The sequence below is a fragment of the Geotrypetes seraphini genome, chromosome 5 (assembly GCF_902459505.1).
Source record: "Geotrypetes seraphini chromosome 5, aGeoSer1.1, whole genome shotgun sequence".
Taxonomy (NCBI): domain Eukaryota; kingdom Metazoa; phylum Chordata; class Amphibia; order Gymnophiona; family Dermophiidae; genus Geotrypetes; species Geotrypetes seraphini.
Window position 1 is genome coordinate 13,563,079 of NC_047088.1, and position 20,446 is coordinate 13,583,524.

A 20,446-nucleotide genomic window follows, 5' to 3' on the forward strand; every position below is an offset into this window, starting at 1 on the left:
GGGTCAGACCTGAGGTCCATCGTGCCCACCAGTCCGCTCAAGCGGTGGCCCAACAGGTCCAGGACCTGTGCAGTAATCCTCTATCTATACCCCTCTATCCCCTTTTCCAGCAGGAAATTGTCCAATCCTTTCCAGCAGGAAATTGTCCAATCCCAGTACCGTACTCTGCCCTATTACGCCCTCTGGAAGCGCATTCCAGGTGTCCACCACACGTTGGGTAAAGAAAAACTTCCTAACATTCGTTTTGAATCTGTCCCCTTTCAACTTTTCCGAATGCCCTCTTGTTCTCTTATTTTTCGAAAGTTTGAAGAATCTGTCCCTCTCTACTCTCTCTATGCCCTTCATGATCTTGTAAATCTCTATCATATCCCCTCTAAGTCTCCTCTTCTCCAGGGAAAAGAGACCCAGATTCTCCAATCTCTCAGCATATGAAACATTTTCCATACGCTCTCCTCTGAACCCTCTCGAGTAACGCCATATCCTTCTTAAGGTACGGCGACCAATATTGGATGCAGTATTCCAGATGCGGACGCACCATCACCCGATACAACAGCAGGATAACTTCTTTCGTTCTGGTAGTAATACCCTTCTTGATTATACCTAGCATTCTACTCGCTCTCTTTGCGGCCGCATGTTATTAAAGTCATACAAAGGTGACCACATAGAAGATTTAGAAGTGAATAATTTTTAAAGATGTGTGATTATATTGTAAGTCATTAGCACAAATCAGCCCTCCAGATGTCTCCCATCTTATGCTCATATTCTCCTTGGTAGCGATATTTGAAGTCCAGTATATCCTGGTGGAAGCGCTCACCTTGTTCCTATGAGTATGACCCCATGTTCTCCATGAATGTCTCAAGATAAGCATCAAGGACATGGATTTTGAAAGATATCCTTTGAGTACAGCCCATTTTACTGTAATTCTTCACCAGACTGTCAACTAACTCCACATAGTTTTCGGTCTTGTGATTGCCCAGGAAGCCCCCTGAACCACTGCGACAAAGCTGTTCCAACCCACTTTCTCCTTCCTAGTTAGTTTCTTGGGAAATTCTTACACTCCAGGAACTTCTTATCTGTGGTCCAACGAAGACACAAGCTTTGACCTTTGCCTCAGACATATTAGGGAAGATGTCTTGAAGGTACTTGAAGGCTGCTCATTCCTTATCTAGAGCTCTGACAAATTGTTTCATTAGGCCCAATTTGATGTGCAATGGGGCATCAGCACCTTCTGGGGATCCAGTAGTGGTTCCCATTTGATATTGTTTCTCCCCACAAAGAACTCAGTCTGCTGTCGCCAGTCCCTCCTTTGGTAGTGCGCCTTTGTGTCTCTGCTTTCCCAAAGGCAGAGATAGCAGGGAAACTTGGTAAAACCACCTTGGAGACCCATTAGGAATGCCACCATTCTGAAGTCTCTGATGACTTCCCAGCTGTACTCATCATACTTCATGGCACCTAATATTGTTGTAATCCTCTTTGAGGTACACAGAGTGAGCCAGTAGAAGAGACGGGTACTTTTTTCCATAATGGAGCAACACGGTTTTGATGCTTCTGGATAAACTGTCAATGAAGAGACAGCACTCTTTCACGTTACAGGTGATTCCAGTTGCCTCAGACTGGTCACATTGTGGCAGAAGCAGAGCCCATCTTGATGGGTGAAGAAGGTGGAAAAAGCTTAGTGACACTTCCTCTCATCTGTGACATGCACACTTTCACCCAACAAGTTCCACTGATTGAGCCAAGACATCAAAATCTCAGCATGGGACTTGGTGAGACCAAGATCTCTGATCAAGTCGCTGAGGTCTCTTTGGTATGGATAGCATGGGTTTCTCTCATCAGCTGCACCACTGATATTGTGAACTGGATCTACAACATCTCCCTCACTCCCTGACTTGCTGCTCTCTTCTGAAGAAAGTTGCTCTCTCTCTGGGGGAGTGGATATAGGGAGCTCAGGGCAATGTGGCACTAGGGTGATGGATGAAGAAATGTCCATATATGTGATTGCAGATGGAACGGTCCACCATGAAGAAGTAGCAGTCGCTTGGGATATCAAACTTCAGGGCTCTCTTTTCTCCCCTGTACCATCCTGTAGAAGAAGAACAAAATGTAATTGTGGTAATGAAAATAATAAATTTATTTCACCTATGACTAATGTGTACGGGATTCTTGCAATATATTTCATATATGATATATTTTCAAATAAATTTGAAAATTTAAATATTTTCAAAAATGAAGAACATAAGAGTTGCCACTGCTGGGTCAGACCAATGGTCCATCGTGCCCAGCAGTCCGCTCCCGCGATGGCCCTTAGGTCTAAGACCATTGCATAACAGACTAGCCTTACCTGCGTATGTTCCGATTCAGCAGGAACTTGGCTAACTTTGTCTTGAATCCCTGGAGGGTGTTTTCCTCTATAACAGCCTCCGGAAGAGCGTTCCAGCTTTTCACCACTCTCTGGATAAAGAAGAACTTCCTTACTTTTGAACAGAATCTATCCCCTTTTAACTTAGAGAGTGCCCTCTCATTCTCTCTACCTTGGAACAACCTGTCTCTATCTACTATGTCTATTCCCTTCATTATCTTGAATGTTTGGATCATGTCCCCTCTCAGTCTCCTCTTTTCAAGGGAGAAGAGGCCTAGATTCTCTAACCTCTCACTGTATGGCAACTCCTCCAGCCCCTTAACCATTTTAGTCGCTCTTCTCTGGACCCTTTCGAGTAGTACCGTGTCCTTCTTCATGTACAGTGGATCGGTGACGGGACAAAAGTGCGCTGGACAAAGCCACGCCGACATTTCAGCCTATACAATTGGGCGCAAGACTCCAGCGCACTGACGGGAAAGTTAATTTTAAAGAGCTCCGATGGGGGGTGTGGGGGGGGAACCATCTCCCACTTTACTTTATACTGTACGCGCTGCCGTTGGGGGAGGTGTGGGGGGTGCAACCCCCCATATTATACAGAAAACTTAACTTTTTCCTAAAAAATTGGGGAAAAGTTAAGTTTCCTCTAGAATGGGGGGGTTCCAACCCCCCAAACTTTTCCGGCGGCACGCTGGAGTCTTGCGTGCAATTGTCTGGGCTCAAATGTCAGCGGGGCTTTGTCCCGTGCATGAATGACTGTGAACCATAGTATTCCAGGTGAGGGCGTACCATGCCTGGGTACAGGGTGTTTAGGTTACAGCATTTATAGTGAAGACATAACATACAGACTTTAAATACAGACTTAGTAGGCATAGGATGGATTAAATGACAGCGTTTACAGTATAGATATAACATGGAGGTAACATAGCTTTCCTAGCAGGTGGGTGTATCTTTGTTGTCGGAGAATGTGGTGGTAATTCAGGTTATATTGGGTCTGCCTCTTATATGTTTCTATACAGTGCTGTTTATGAATGCTAGCACTTTAAAAATGATAAATAGTAATTTTATGTAATAATTGATATCCTGTATATCCTATAATTCTATGCGGATTACAAATGGGTACTCAAATGTTTTTCCCTATATGTCCTGGTGGGCTCCTACACTATCTAATGTACCTGGAGCAATGGGGATTAAGTGACTTGCCCAGGGTCACAAGGAACAGTGTGGGATTTGAACCCACAACCTCAGATGAATACGAGATGAAGTCCATCTTTCTTCTAGATCTATTCTATACCATTCTATTGAAAAAGAAACCTCCCAACTAAGAGCCAAGAGAATCAATGGGTGTCGATATAAGACCTTCTTAGATAGGACCCTGGCATTTCAAGCTGGTAGGCAACAATCTTGGTTAGGCAAATGTATTCGGCAAGCTATGTTATCCTATTGCAGTTTTTTGAAATTAATTAAGACCACTTTGTTCGATAAGTTTATTACTCAGTGAGTTTTATTATTGAAATTCTATTTTACAAATATTTGTATTATTGTATTTCGCTGATTGTCCAGCTCTTTTTAGTGTAAACCGTCTAGAACTTTTGGTTATGGCGGTATAAAAAAATAAAGTTATTATCATTTGTTTTTCTTAAAACCAATTTAAACTGCTGGATCTCCCTTATCGGCATCGCTACAGAGAAAGCTGTCCCTTTTTGGATGGGGAGGTGAATGCAGTGCTGGACAAATTTTTCCCAAAGACCTGGAGTATATGATTCTCTCAAAATTCTTATCTCAAAGCATTGGGATAATATGTCCATGTCTGATCTGACACGGTTTGGCTTCTTTCTTTCACAGACAATGCAAATCCCTTTGTAATGAAGAATGTCGATACTCCCGCCGTGATCAATATGACCAGTGAGGATGAACTTATCATTCCCTGCCGTGTCACATCCCCAGATTTTAATGTCACCTTGAAAATGGTAAGTAGTATATAACCTAATTGAAGTTTCTATGCCACCCTTACTGGCAAGCAGAAGTGGGCAGTGTACAGGCTATGAGTTGGAAGATTATGGCATGCATTGCCGGGTAGTTTAGGGCTATGTAGAAACACTATATACTTCCCCTCCAGATTCACGGTTTTGGTTATTTGCGGTTTTTTGTTCCCAGACCCCGCCCCCAAATTTACATCACAGGAAATTGCTACTCCCAGCATTGTACGGAGAAAATCACTACACTTGCAAGTCAGGTTATTTGCGGGTTTGTGTCTTTTTTTAGGGTTGTTTTTTTTTTTTTACAGAAAAACATACGAAAAGTTATTCGCATTTTTTCTGTATTCGCTACCATGCTGTTCCCCTATCGCCGCCGCAAATGCGGAGGGGGAAGTATACATTTTAGGCAAACGCTTAAAACTCACTTGTTTGTGGCAGAGCATTCTCGATGAATATTGACATTGAGAACAGTAACGCAGTGAAGGCGAAAGGCACCCTGGGGCAGTGGCGCCCCCCCCTTCCCCCTTCCTCCGCCCCTGCCCCTTCCATGACCACCCTGCCACGCACGCGCCCTTCCCCCAAACCTCTTTAACTTTCCCAGCGCGGGCACCATCGACAACTTGCTGCCTATATTGGCGCTGGCCCTTCCTGGCACAGGACCTGGACGTGATGTCACAGGGAGTGCTGATGCCGGCGTGAGCAACAGGCTAGGATTTCTGCTTGCGCCAGCAAAGAGTTAAGATAGAGTGGGGCGGGGCCACTCACCCTCTTTTACCAGATGGAAGAACTGGTAACCCTATAGGTAAGAGCCAGTCCCTGTTCTATTGAGCTTATTGTATGGTGAAGAGACACAGAAAAAAAGCAAATCAAAGGCTTCAGGAAATGTGTTTATCAGCAAAATAACACGTCTTAATGGCAGCCCATGTGGACAACTTCCCCACTTAATTAAAAGAAAAAAGAAATAGCTCTAGTAATTGAAATCATTGCTATATGTAATAAAAGTGAGCTAAGCGCAGGACAATCCAGCCATTGTGACATCACTGATGAGATAGGCTCTTATTGGTGGAATGAGCCATTATGACATCACAGTATCAGCTCTGGTTACCGCACACTGAAACTCGTCACACTTAGGGGGAAAATTATCAATATGGGTTACCATTAAGATGAGCTAGTTTACCACTAACTCGTGCTCTCTTAGAACAGATCCCATTTTCTGCAGCGAGACCTAGTTACTAATAATTGGGGCTAATAGTCAAATAATCCATGTTAAAGACAGCCAACATCGATAACTTCTTCCCATAAGGGTCTATTTATAATACCGCAACAAAGTTTCCACTTACCACAACCTAACTGCAAAAGTAAGCCACATTAACTGCAAAAATCTCAGTTGAAACTGCTGGGGGGGGGGGGGGGAAGGCAGCCATTCCGCTAACTAGAACAGCCGTTGTTACCATGTAATAATGCAGAATTCAGTTAGCTAAAACTCTAGAGCAGGAGTGTCCAACCTTTTGGCTTCCCTGGGCTGCATTGGTCGAAAAATATTTTTCTGGGGCTGCACAAACATGCAAACATTGCAGCAAGACAGAGGAGGGAGCCGGCAAGACGGTAAACACCCAGGGGCAGCAGAAGAAAACACTGCATCGCCCTCGACTGGGGCCACACAAAATACTTCATGGGGCCGCAGGTTGGACACCCCTGCTCTAGAGCTTCTATATGAGAAAATAACATGTGGGAATGATATCCATGAACATCGGTAGAACCTGCATAATTTCCAGGTGCTCCTTCAAACTAGGATATTCAATGCCAAACTTCACCCCCAGAGCACACCCACCAAAATCACACATAAGTATATGAATTCTTGTCATCACACATACTTGTATGGGGTGCATAAGAACATAAGAGCTGCCTTACTGGGACTCCATCCTGTTTATATCTTGTTGAAGGTTTAGTCTCCAGAATATTCTAAATGAGGTCCAATGATCCAATCCTTTGGTTTTATATACCGATTCATCCCTCATCCAAAGTTTTATACAGGGGCATCAATATGTCCTTTTTCCTACTGGCCATACCTCTCCCTATGCAACCTAGCATCCTTCTAGCTTTCGCCGTCACCCTTTCAACCTGTTTGGCCACCTTAAGATCATCACATACAATCCCACCCAAATCCCGCTCTTCTGTCGTACACTTAAGTTCTTCACCCTTAAACTGTACCATTCCCTCGGGTTTTTGCAGCCCAAATGCATGACCTTGCATTTCTTAGCATTAAATTGTAGCTGCCAAATTTCCGACCATTCTTCAAGCTTCGCCAGGTCTTTCTTCATGTCATTCACACCATCCGGGATGTCTGCTCTATTGCAGATTTTGGTATCATCCGCAAAGAGGCAAATCTTACCCGGAAGCCCTTCAGCAGCATCGCTTACAAAAATGTTACAAAGAACAGGCCCACGAACCGAACCTTGAGGCACACCACTTTGCATTTGCTCATGAGAGACGTTAACCCTGCTTTTTATAGAATAGAGGCGTAAGTCAATTACACACACAACTGCAAATTAGTATCAACTAATGCTTGTTAATGTGCCAATTTTGTGCCAAGTAATTATGTTATATGCATAACTGGCCCCATTCTATAATTGCACGCCCAGTTAGGTATTTATGCACGTATACTGGCCTAGATGAGAAAACAAGCCTGAAAAATGATGTCCCACATGTGGTGCCATGACGCAGGCGGAGAGTTCTGGTGAGGATCTTGCATCAATATGCATCAATAAACTCAACTACTCTATTCAGCCCACCATGAAAATACTAGGTGTTATTCTAGACCAATGCCTAACAATGAAGGAACAAGTGGATTCCCTATTCAGAAAAGGTTTCCTTACTCTCTGGAAACTCAGAACCATTAAATCATACTTCGATACGTCAACATTCAGAATCCTAGTGCAATCCCTCATACTGAGTCAACTTGACTACTGCAACATCGCCTATCTAGCAATCTCACAAAAGAATATGAGACGTCTCCAAATAATGCAAAATGCTGCGGTCAGACTTATCTTCGGGCTGAAGAAATTCGATCACGTGACACCCCTACTATCGGCAGCTGCACTGGCTACCAGCGGAAGCCCGAGTAAGGTTTAAATTTGCCTGCCTCTGACCCCCAAGTACACAACGGACCTTTTCGCATTTTCTAATAACAAACTCAACAGAAACACACACCCAAAACTCATTTCCCCTCCAGTTAGAGGCTGCAAAATGAAAAAACACCACGAACACCTTCTTTCTCATCAAGCAGTCCTATGGGGCAAAGACCTAGACCAACTGCTCTCGCCCACTACATACGGGGAATTCAGGAAACGCCTAAAAACATACCTGTTCCAGAAATACCTAAACAATTGACCCGCTCTCCCTCTCCCTCCCCCCTCCCTATTCCACCTGAACTTACAGCACTGTTATAAATATAATCTGCTATCTTCATCTTATCGCAACTTTACGTTGCTATTTATCCCCAACAGGTCCTGGCGGACATTACCTACTAAAATGTACATATTACATTTTCGCTCAGCAAATTGTATTTCTATACTATTGCCTCCTGAGGTCTCTGATCTCTGTATTTCCTCTGAATATCTACTTATTGTATTTCGCTGAATGTCCAGCACTCTTGATTGTAAACCGCCTAGAAGTCGCAAGATTGTGGCGGTATAGAAGAATAAAGTTATTATTATTATTATTATTATTATCTTCAAAGCAGTTTCCATCTCTACGAATTATAAACACTAGACGTACCACACTCTTCTCTGTCATTACTCTCCAGCTCAGGTAAGAGAAGAAAAGAACCTTGAAAAAAATTTAAATCAAAGCTAAAAGCTTTCTTGTATAGAGACGCCTTTAATTAATTTGCCTTTAGCTGAGTTACTATTCCCATTTGAAGTAGGCAAGCACGGATCTAATATAACATAACTCCTATTGTTTTATCCCTATTTGTTCTCTTTCCTATATCAAATTGTAGTTCTTCCCCGATTTCCCAATGAAATGTACGTCTGTCCATCCCTATACTGTATGTCTCCCTCTTTTAAAAATATTTATTGTTCATCACTTTGTAATCTTTGAAAAAAAGCAATTTTATCAAATACACTTCTCCTTCCGTATTCGCTGTGATAGGGGATTAACAGAACCGCAAATACAGAAAAACCGTGGAATAACTTTTTCATATGCTATTTGCTGTTTTCTATTAAAAACCATCGTGAATATGGTGAAACCGCGAATAACATGGTGGGAGACCTGGCCTGTTCCTGAAGGAGAGGCAAAACACCGTGAAGAAAGTGCTGGGAATTAGCAATTTTCTCTATAAACACTTGGAATCAGCGATTTCTCTGTGCAAGCTGATGTAATTTGGGGGGAGGAGCCAGCAAGCTAAAAACCGTGAGTAATCAAAACCGCGAATACGGAGGGAGAAGCGTACGAAATAAACTTGAAACTTGAAGTTCATTTGCTGTACTGTAGATTCTTAGACATGAAGACGAATTAGAAGCTCCCAAAAATCATTAGGAGTAATATTTATTCAAAAATGGAATATAATATAAATTAGAAACTGCGAAGGGAAATCATAATGATTTTTTTGGTTTGTTTTAACCTCCACCTAAATTATGTCAAATAAAAAGGGCTTTGATTAATCCCTCCACTATGAATTGAGGATCCCAGTCCTTGGAGTCAGGAATTCCGGCCTGCGTTTGCTTGTGAGGTGAAATCCTCATGGAGGTGGGTGTAAGTGTGTCCTGTTACCTAGGATTCTGCTGTCCCCCTTTTACCTAATAAGGAGAAGCCAAGTTGTTTGCCCGCTTCTGGGAAGTCTTGACTAGGCAGGAGCTTGGAGACGAAGTGTCGCTTTCCTGTGAAAGAGGAAATTCAGAGGGAGCAGGAACCAAATTTAGAACATCCTTTTCCAAAATTAAACTCAGGATGGCCTTTAATCACTTTCAGGTCTTTCTGTAAGAGGTCAGTTCTGATACACCTCTTCACTCGGCACCAGAATGTATGGTTAGACACAGGCTGGTCCCGGAAACACAATGCCGGGCCATTTCTGTTCAACAGCATTGAATATCCGGGTTTTCACTGCCTGGTTAATACTCAGTACTAACCGGACATTGGTTAGGACATACATAAGAACATAAGAACATAAGCAGTGCCTCCGCTGGGTCAGACCTCAGGTCCATCCTGCCCAGCAGTCCGCTCCCGCGGCGGCCCGAACAGGTCACGGCCTGTCTGAGACACCAGAAGGGGCCCCCTTGCCACCTTGGTTTCCCATTGAGTTTTATCTTCCCATCGAAGTCCTAACCCTCCGGTCTTGCACATGCACGACCTGGTCAGATTTCTATACTTATTACTTGGTTTGCTTTCTATACCTGTGTTACATCCCAGCACCTCTCTCAGTATCCCACGATCCCCCTATCCCTCAGGAATCCGTCCAATCCTTGTTTGAATCCTTGTACCGTACTCTGCCTGATCACTTCCTCTGGTAGCGCATTCCAAGTGTCCACGACCCTTTGGGTGAAGAAAAACTTCCTTGCATTTGTTCTGAACCTATCTCCCTTCAGTTTCTCCGAATGCCCCCTCGTGCCTGTTGACCCCTTCAGCCTGAAGAATCTGTCCCTATCCACCCTCTCTATGCCCCTCATGATCTTGAAGGTCTCTATCATATCTCCCCTGAGCCTCCTTTTTTCCAGAGAGAAGAGCCCCAGCCTATCCAACCTCTCGGCATATGGGCAGTGTTCCAGCCCTCTTACCAGTTTCGTTGCTCTCCTTTGGACTCTCTCAAGCACCGCCATGTCCTTCTTGAGGTACGGCGACCAATATTGAACGCAGTATTCCAGATGTGGACGCACCATAGCTCTATACAATGGCATGATGACTTCCCGCGTCCTGGTTGTTATGCCCCTCTTTATGATGCCCAGCATTCTGTTGGCTTTTTTCGAGGCTGCTGCGCACTGTGCAGATGGCTTCAGTGATGCATCTACCAGCACACCCAAGTCTCTCTCAAGACTGCTGTCTCCCAATAATGCCCCCCCCAATTTGTATTTGAACAGCGGGTTCTTTTTACCTATATGCATGACCTTGCATTTTTCCACGTTAAAGCGCATTTGCCATTTGTTTGCCCAGTCTTCCAGCTTGTCCAGGTCCCTTTGCAGGTCCTCACACTCCTCCCTAGACCTAACTCTGCCACACAGTTTGGTATCGTCTGCAAATTTTATAACCTCGCACTTTGCCTCTTTTTCCAGGTCATTGATAAATATGTTGAAGAGTAACGGCCCCAGCACCGATCCCTGTGGCACACCGCTCGTGACTCCCCGCCAGTCAGAGTATTGTCCCTTTACTCCGACCCTCTGCAGTCTACCCGACAACCAGTGCTCGATCCATCTGTGCACATCCCCTCCCACCCCGTGGTTCCACAGTTTCCTAAGCAGCCTTTCATGTGGCACCTTGTCGAAAGCCTTTTGAAAATCAAGGTAAATGATGTCTATAGGTTCCCCATTGTCCACCCGACTGCTTATTCCCTCAAAGAAGTGCAGAAGGTTCGTTAAGCATGACCTTCCCTTACAGAATCCATGCTGGCTTGTTCTCAGTAGGCCATTTCTCTCGATATGCTCGCAAATACCATCCTTGATCATAGCTTCCACCATCTTCCCTATAATTGAAGTCAGGCTCACCGGCCTGTAGTTCCCAGGGTCACCCCTCGATCCCTTCTTGAAGATAGGTGTGACATTCGCCAATTTCCAGTCCTCTGGTACCTCTCCAGTTTTCAAGGATAGGTTGCAAACATGCTGGATTGTGCCCGCTATTTCTTGTCTTAGTTCTTTCAGAACCCTTGGGTGGATCCCATCCGGGCCCGGCGATTTGCCGCATTTTAACCTGTCTATCTGCTTGAGGACATCCTCCTTACTTACCTCTATGTGTTCTAATTTTTCAGCCTGTTCCCCACTCATGAGTTCCTCTGAGTCTGGTATATTAGATGTGTCTTCTCTCGTGAAAACCGACGAGAAGAACGTGTTCAACCTCTCAGCTACCTCTTTATCCTCCTTGATCACTCCCTTCCTATCCCCATCGTCCAACGGCCCCACCTCCTCTCTCGCTGGTCGCTTCCCCTTTACGTAACTGAAGAATGCCTTGAAGTTTTTCGCCTCCCTGGCCAGCCCCTCTTCATATTTCCCTTTTGCTTTTCTAACCTCTCGGTGGCATTCCTTTTGGCATTTCCTGTGCGCCTGGTGATTTTCCTCCGTTGGGTCCTTTTTCCATCTCCGGAAGGACACTTTCTTGTCGTTTATTGCCCTCTTTACTTCTGTTGAGATCCAAACCGGGTCCTTTGACCGCTTGTTCTTTCCACCTTTCCTGAAACTTGGGATGTACATTCTTTGTGCTTCCTGCAGGGTGTCCCTGAATAGGGTCCAGGCGCTTCCTACAGTCTCCATCTTAAGGACGTTTTTGAGCTTCCTCCCCACCATTTCCCTCATAGCAACATAGTTCCCTTTCCTGAAGTTGAGCGCAGTTGTTGCGGTCCTCTTTACTGTGGGTGTCCCCCTTTCTAATGTGAATCGGATCGCGTTGTGGTCACTGTTGCCTAGTGGTCCTCCCACTTCTACCCCTCTTGCAGGCCCCCCTAATCCGTTTAAGATGAGGTCAAGAGTAGCACTCTCTCGTGTTGGTTCCTTGACTAGTTGCTCCATGAAGCAGTCCCTCACAGCTTCTACAAATCCTGTTTCCTTAGTGCAGTTGGAGTGACCCGTACTCCAGTCAATCCCCGGGTAGTTGAAGTCCCCCATCACTGTTACACTTCCAGTCCTGCATTCTTGTCTCAGTTCAGCTTCCAAGTCGTGTCCGATTTCCTCCGGCGTACCAGGTGGGCGATAGTACAGCCCCAGTTTTATGTCTGTACCCTTGTTTCTCGGCAATTTGACCCATAGCGATTCCAGCCCCTCTGCCTTCTTTGCCATATCCATCCCGACCGAGTAGATAGAGTCCTTTATATATAGTGCTATGCCTCCCCCCTTCTTGTGGGTCCTGTCCCTCCTGTAGAGCTTGTACCCTGGCAGCGCCACATCCCATTGATTTTCCTCTGTCCACCATGTTTCTGTAATTCCAATTATATCCAGGTCCTCCCCCTTGGCTACGACCTCTAGTTCACCCATCTTGGCCATGAGGCTTCTTGCATTGGCGTATAAGCACCGCAGGTCCTGTCGTTTTTCCTCCACCTCCTTATTTACCTGGGCCGCCTCCCCTTGAATTTCGGGCAGTTCTCCTGTTCCCTGTGCTTCTGCTTTGCCCTTAGCCTTTACTCTCGCAGCTTTCGGTTTCCCCACATTTCCGCCACCCCTCTCCCCAGCTTCTCCTCTGGGTTTTCTAGCCCTACCGGTCTCCTCCTGGGCTATCATCCCTTGAGGCTCTGTTTGATCCCCCTCGCCTTGTGGCACCCCTATATTGCCCTCAGTTTTCGCCCTCGTGCCACCCAGTCCCCCTGTGTCTCTATGCCCCTTAGTCTCTTCCCAGCAAGCTCCCTTTACCTGATGTTTCCCTCGCTGTCTGATCATAAGATCCACCGGTCTCTCTACTTCCTCCTTGCAGTCAGCCCGTTCAGCATCTGTTCTGGATGCTGTTGTCCGAAGCGTCAACATCAGATCAGCTGTCGGCTTTCCCCCTCTCCTCAGTTTAAAGCCCTCTCGATCTCCTTCCTCACATTGGCTGCCAGTAGTCTAGTTCCCGCTGTGCTCAGGTGCAGGCCGTCCCGCCGGTAGAGCTTGCTCTTTCCCCAGAAGGACGTCCAGTTCCTCACAAAGTGGAAGCCCTCCTCCTGGCACCATCTCCTCAACCATGCATTCACAGCCTGGAGGTCTGCCTGCCTCTTTGCATCTGCTCTCGGTACAGGCAGGATCTCCGAGAATGCTATCCTCCGGGTACTCCGCTTCAGCTTTCGTCCCAGGACCCTGAACTGGTCAGTCAGTGTGGCCATGCTGAAGTTCCTCCGGCTCACATCATTCGTTCCGATGTGGATTATCACCGCAGTCTCCTCTGTCTCTGCTCCGTCCAGGATCCTCTCGATCCTATCAGTGACATCTCGTGTCTTGGCCCCTGGGAGACAAGTCACCAGCCGGTCCTCCCTTCCTCCAGCTACGTGACTATCTACCTCTCTCAAGATCGAGTCTCCCACCACAATAGCAGACTTCCCTTTCCTCAGCAACCTCCTCTGTCTCAGGTCTGTGTCCTCAGTGTAATGTGGTGTCTCTCCCTCGGGGTCCCGGTGGGTCACGGTCTCCTCCTCTTGCGTGATTCCTCCGCTAGGTCCTTCCCCGGTGTCGCCTTGTGGATCCTGGGTCTCGTCTGCCAACATATGTCTGTGCAGCTGATGGTCCTGTTCCTCCACCTTCCTCCTATAGGCCTCCTCGATGAATCTCTCGAGGTCCCTCACCTGGTCCACCATGGGGTCTGCTCCGTCTGTGTCCTTGGTTGACCAGTTCGTCTCCTCTGTGTTGCTCAGTCCCTCCAGTCCCTCGAGTTCCTGGACCTTGACCCTCAATCTGCCGACCTCCATCCTCAGGCTTTCCAGTTCCTGACACCGACTGCATATGTACTCCCGCCTTCCCAAGGGGAGGTAGTCGTACATATTACACTCTGTGCAGTATACTGGAAAGTACCTCTGGGTTCCTGGGTCCTCCATTGCTCTCGTGAAGTGCTGGTGTGCTCCTGCTGTGGGTAAGAGAGAGAAAATAGAAAGGAGAAACGAGAAAAGAGAAAAGTGAATTACTTGGCGTTTCTGGTTCCCTTGCAAGGCTCCTTCGCAAAGGCGCTCTCGCTAAGGCGAGCGCCTTTGCCGCTCGCCTTCGTTGCGCGCCGAACGGCCGCGCGCCGTTGGCTCGCCCCCTTTTAAGGGGGAGTCTGGGCTTTCCGACGCTGCTGTGACGCTGGGGGGTGAGCGGAGCTTCCTCTCGCCGCTACCCCACGCTGTCCGCCTGCCTTCCGACCTGCCTGCCCTCGCCCACGCTGCTCCTCTCTCCTCTCCGCTCGCCTCCCGGTGCCTACAACCACCCGCACCAGCTAGCTACAGAAAGAAAAAAAAGAAGAAACTAAGCTTCCCAGGCTCAGCCTTTTCCTCCCTTTTAAGGGGGAGTCTGGGCTTTCCGACGCTGCTGTGACGCTGGGGGGTGGGCGGAGCTTCCTCTCGCCGCTACCCCACGCTGTCCGCCTGCCTTCCGACCTGCCTGCCCTCGCCCACGCTGCTCCTCTCTCCTCTCCGCTCGCCTCCCGGTGCCTACAACCACCCGCACCAGCTAGCTACAGAAAGAAAAAAAAGAAGAAACTAAGCTTCCCAGGCTCAGCCTTTTCCTCCCTTTTAAGGGGGAGTCTGGGCTTTCCGACGCTGCTGTGACGCTGGGGGGTGGGCGTGCAGTCAGGGCCTTCGGGGAATTCGCCTTACCCCCTAAAGGCCCTGAGGGCTCTGCTCTGAAATTGATTGGTTAAGCAGGCAACAGGCAGATGCTGCTCAGCCAATGAAATTCAGATCAGTACTGTCAGGGCCTTCAGGGTAGTCGAAGAATCCCCAGTCCTGAAGCCCTGCTTTTATTTTTTATTGTGTTTACTTTTTGTTTGATGCAGTTTGATTGGTTGAGCAGGCTGCCCACTCAACCAATCATACTACATCAAGCAAAAACAAAAAAAATTAAAAAGAAGAGCTGTAGAGCTGGGGGATTCACTGAATCCCCTATTGGACCTCACCACATGCCACTGAGTCCTATCTATGTGCTAACCTTGCCCAGTTACTGCTGAATATTGGGGCATAATTTGGTTTCCACCCCCCCAGAACTCCCCCAAGATAGCCAGATCGCAATTATGAGCTAACCGTGAGTATTCATTGAAATAACCGGTTATCACCCACTGTTGCTGGTTTGATTCTGAGGAATAAAGCCTAAAGCTTTGATGTAGGACTTGCTGTAGAATGTCATTACAGTACTCCCCCGATATTCGCGGGGGTTCCGTTCCAGGAACAGCTACCAGAGAGCCGCCGGCGAGTGCAAAAAATCATTCGCTGTATGCTCTGACTGCCTCTTCCTGCTCTAAGTCGGGCCTTACCAATGAGGAGCTGCTTGTCAAAGCATCCGTTGAAAATCAGGGGTGGGAAATTTCATGGCGACACCAGAAAATATTTCTTCACCGAAAGGGTGGTTGATCGCTGGAATAATCTTTCACAACAGGTAATGAGGCCAGCAGTGTGCCAGAATTTAAGAAAAGATGGGATTGGCATGTGGGATCTCTTCATGGAGGTAGTTAGGGGGTGGGCCATTAGTGTGGGCAGACTAGATGGGCCGTGGCCCTTTTCTGCCGTCATGTTCTATGTTTCTATCCATTCAGTTGTGCCTGACCCTTAGATACTCTAGGCCAGTCCTCGCCATGCTTTCCTGTTTTCCATGGTTTCTTTCAATTGCTTGATGTTCATTCTAATGTCATTCTTGATGGTATCCAGCCAATGGGCCTTTGGTCTCCCCTGCTTCCTTTTACCACTGACCATTCCGAGTAGCACCTCCTTTTCTAGTGAATTCACCCTCATCACATGTCCAACAAGTCAGTTTCTGTCTGGTAACCTTGACTTCCAGGGACAACTCTGGGTTTATATGATCAAGAACATCTTTCTTGGTGATCCTAGCTGTCAATGGGATTCGTAGAAGTCTTCTCCAGCACCACAGTTCAAAGTTATTGATTTTTCTTCTATCTGCTTTCATGAGTGTCCATGTCTCGCAGCCATATGTTGCAATTGAGAACACAATGACAGTGATCAGTCTATGTTTGATCAGTGAGGGACCCAAAGAAAATTAAGCTGTCACCCACTTCTTTTATTCACTGTTGATCTTTATGTGAACTTTCTTATTGGCAGTAATCATGATTTTAGTCTTCTTGATGTTCAGGTAAAGTCCTATCTTCTCGCTTTCTTCTTTTAGCTTCAGGGTCAACTTCTTGAGGTCCTTCTCACTCTCTGTCAGCAGCATAGTATCATCTGCCTATCTCAGATTGCTGATGGTTCTTCCACCTGTTTTCACCCGAACACTGAAATCATCTAAGTACAGCTTCCTCGTGTTTACTTTTGCTTAGAGGTTGAAAAGAAAAGGAGAGAGGAAGCATCCTTGTCTTGTAGCCTTTTTGATCTTGAACCATTCTGCATCTCCATACCTGGTTCGCACTGCAGCTTCTTCATCATAGTAGTGCAATCTGATTAACCTGATCAGATGCACTGGCACTCCTACCTCACTCAGTGCTTCCTAAAGCTTGTCATTCTCAACACAATCAAAAGCCTTGGTATAATCAATGATGCATAGATAGAGTTTCTTCTGGTATTACCTTGCCTTTTCTATGATCCACCTCAACTTTGTGATGTGATTATGGGTCCCTCTGCCCTTATGGAATCCAGCTTGGGCATCAGGAAGTTCTCGATCAAGGATGATCTTTGGAAGTACCTTGCTGGCGTGGCAATTATTCTAGAGTTGGTACAGTCCCTGGCATCACCTTTCTTCAGGAGTGGGATAAAAACTGATCTTTTCTAGTCCTTCGGCCATGTGTGGGTCTTCCAGATCTTCTGGCATAGTGGCTCTTAGGACTGGTTTGAGCAGCTCTACATCAATGCCAGGTGCTTTGTTATTTGGCAGCTGCCTCAGTGCCCAATCCACTTCACTTTCCAATAGGTCTGGTTCTGATATATAATTCCTCTGCGTATTCTTTCCATCTCTGCTTGATATCCTGCTGGTTGCTAATTTCATTCCCATCACAGTCTTTGATGGTTGATTGGCGTGCTGCCTTTTCGTGAATAGATTCATCCAAAGAAGTTTACAATGCAGTACTCCCCCGAAATTCATGGGGGATCCGTTCCAGAAAAACCCATGAATTTCAAAAAAAACCACAAATACAGTATTTCAGCTGATCAAAGGCAGAAGAGGGCAGCTGGGGCACCAGCAGGTGCTTAAATTGTATTTACAAAGCAGGGTACATTTTCCGACCACCTCTTCCTGGTACCAAAGTCATGGTTATACCAATTAGGAGCTGCTTTGATCCGCTAGATAGCGTGTCAAAGCAGCTCCTGATTGGTGTAACCATGACTTTAGTACCAGGAAGAGGCGGTCAGAAAATACTGCGAATTACTGAGTTCGTGATTTGCGAACTGTGAATTCACGGGGGTTTACTGTACATTGAATTGTGATCAGGTACTCTTATGTATTTTTCCTATATGTCCCAGCGAGCTTACAATCTAACTGTGATACCTTCTATTTTAATATGGTTATATCAATTCTAGATTTAGGCGCTTTTTTTTTTATCTGCATTTATCAATGTTTTCATGATATAGATACTGTTTCTGAGGACATTTACCAGTTGCTTATAAAAATAAATAACTTACGTTTGTGCAGCATAGACAAGGCACAAAACAAAATGGAGGATCCAAAGTAGACAAAGGAAGGGGAATGGGGACTTATATACTGCCTTTTTATGGCTTTGGCTTTGGAGAAGGGTGAGAGAGCACTATGAGAAGTGACATTTGTCTTGTTTTATCCAATAAACACCTATTTTTAATTTTACATTGGCGTTTATCAGTATTTTTTTTTTTTAAATTCTAATTAGTAGCCCTCTTTATAATGTAGAGATAACACAGAATTAAGGGCCCCTTAGCTGCACTATAAGTTTTTACGTGAACCGGTGCGGTAAATGCTCTGATATTAGTAAAATTCCTATGAGTGTCAGAGCGCTCATCTCACCAGCCCAACCTAATAACCTCTAGTGCAGCCTGATAAAAGGAGGGGGTAAGACAATAATTGAACAGCACTGATGTCTCTGGTTGGGTGAGAGGGTTACAAATGTTTGGCCTGCCCCATCCAGCAGTATACAAGCTGACACTTTCAACATCTGTGAACTTATTACAAGGCATCTGGACGGTTCGCATTAAAACATAAGAATAGCCTTACTGGGTCAGACCAATGGTCCATCAAGCCCAGTAGCCCGTTCTCACGGTGGCCAATCCAGGTCCCTAGTATCTGCCCAAAACCCAAGGAGTAGCAACATTCCATTCAGAATCCTAAAGAATAGCAAGATTCCGGAACCCCAGAGAGTAACAAAAGATTCCAGAACCCCAACGAGTAGCAACATTCCATTCAGAATCCTAAAGACCAGCAAGATTCTAGAATCCCAAAGAGTAGCAAAAGATTCCGGAACCCCAAAGAGTAGCAACATTCCATTCAGAATCCTAAAGAACAGCAAGATTCTAGAATGGTGCGGTAAATGCTCTGATATTAGTAAAATTCCTATGAGTGTCAGAGCGCTCATCTCACCAGCCCAACCTAAAAACCTCTAGTGCAGCCTGATAAAAGGAGGGGGTAAGACAATAATTGAACAGCACAGATGTCTCTTGTTGGGTATGTTAGATAGATTGTGAGCCCACCGGGACAGAGAGGGAAAATGCTTGAGTGCCTGATTGTAAAACCGCTTAGATAACCTTGATAGGCGGTATATAAAATCCTAATAATAATAAAATAATTCCGGAACCCCAAAGAGTAGCAACATTCCATTCAGAATCTCAACGAATAGCAAGATTCCGGAATCCCAGAGAGTAACAAGATTCTAGAATCCCAAAGAGTAACAAAAGATTCCAGAACCTCAAAGAGTAGCAACAGTCCATTCAGAATCCTAAAGAACAACAAGATTCCGGAATCCCAAAGAGTAACAAAAGATTCCAGAACCCCAAAGAGTAGCAACATTCCATTCAGAACCCTAAAGAACAGCAAGATTCTAGAATCCCAAAGAGTAACAAAAGATTCCGGAACCCCATAGAGCAGCAACATTCCATTCAGAATCTCAACGAATAGCAAGATTCCGGAATCCCAGAGAGTAACAAGATTCTAGAATCCAAAAGAGTAGCAACATTCCATGTTACTGATCCAGGGCAAGCAGTGGCTTCCCCCGTGTCTTTCTCAATAACAGGCTATGGACTTTTCCTCCAGGAACTTGTGCAAACCTTTCTTACAACCAGTTACGCTATCCGCTCTTACCACAACCTCTAGCAATGCGTTCCAGAGCTTAACTATTCTCTGAGTGAAAAAAAATTTCCTCCTATTGATTTTAAGAGTATTTCCCTGTAACTTCACAGCTGTTTTGTAATCATTTAACTTCTTTTGCCCTCCATGAACGTGCAATTGCCATTTTGCTAGATGAGATGACGTTGCATGCAAAAGAAAAAGAGGGTTGGGTCAGCAGGAAGAGGGGGAAGAATCTTTAGCACTCATTGTCTGGCTTTCTGTTTGCTTTCAGAGCCCGGATTCAGAGTACAGCCCCCCTGGAATGGTGTGGGATCCACGGAAAGGTTTCATCATACCCTCCCCTTCTTACCACCTACAGAGGGTTCTGAAATGTGTCACCCATGTGAATGGAGAGGATCACGTGTCTTTCCACGTGCCACAAAAATTAGGTGAGTAGCTGGATTGCCTAGTTCTTCATTTCTGCTCCAAGGGAATGCACCGTTTCGGCATATTGTGCATGCTATTTTTAAAGAGCGCGCACTAATTTGGAAAGAATACACACTCTTTCCTGATTAATAGCACATGCTTGACAGTTCTGGCACGCGCATCTGCAAACAGTGTGCATTATTATCGGCAAATGAAAAAAAAAACCAAAATATTTGTTCCGTTTGTTTACGACATGCTATAACACGGAATATGTTGTTGACACAACCCGGATGGTTGCAGACAACAGCCAGTTCCTAAGAACTATTCCTTTCCTCTCACGAGTCTAAAAATACGCACTTTAATGGCTCAAGGTGTGCTGTGGAGGCCTATGGAATGGACACATGTACGATATGTCTATATAATAAGTAGAGACAAATTGTAAATCATGGTTTTTTATTGCACTAACCCAATACATCTGCAACTTGCTTTTGAGAGCTTGGCTCTCTTTATCAAACCCGAGAAAAGGCAGCACAGTGACACGGCCTATAAAATTCTCTAATGAGAAGCAGAGACGGGGCCTGACATTACTCAGCGCTGGTTCCCTGACAATGGCTACTGCCAGTTGCTTTGACTTTTATAATGGATATAATATCATACTGTTCACA

The 20,446-nt window shown here is 45.7% G+C and overlaps 1 protein-coding gene across 2 annotated transcripts in view; it reads left to right on the top strand.

Annotated features, from left to right (window-relative positions):
* LOC117360676 (vascular endothelial growth factor receptor kdr-like) overlaps nt 1-20,446 on the top strand; it is a 333,742-nt gene that overhangs the window by 123,948 nt on the left and 189,348 nt on the right. For both annotated transcript variants that reach the window (XM_033944848.1, XM_033944847.1), the window contains exons 4-5: nt 4,202-4,326; nt 19,648-19,804. In XM_033944848.1, the coding sequence (XP_033800739.1) occupies nt 4,202-4,326; nt 19,648-19,804 (282 nt within the window). The remainder of the gene's footprint in view (nt 1-4,201; nt 4,327-19,647; nt 19,805-20,446) is intronic.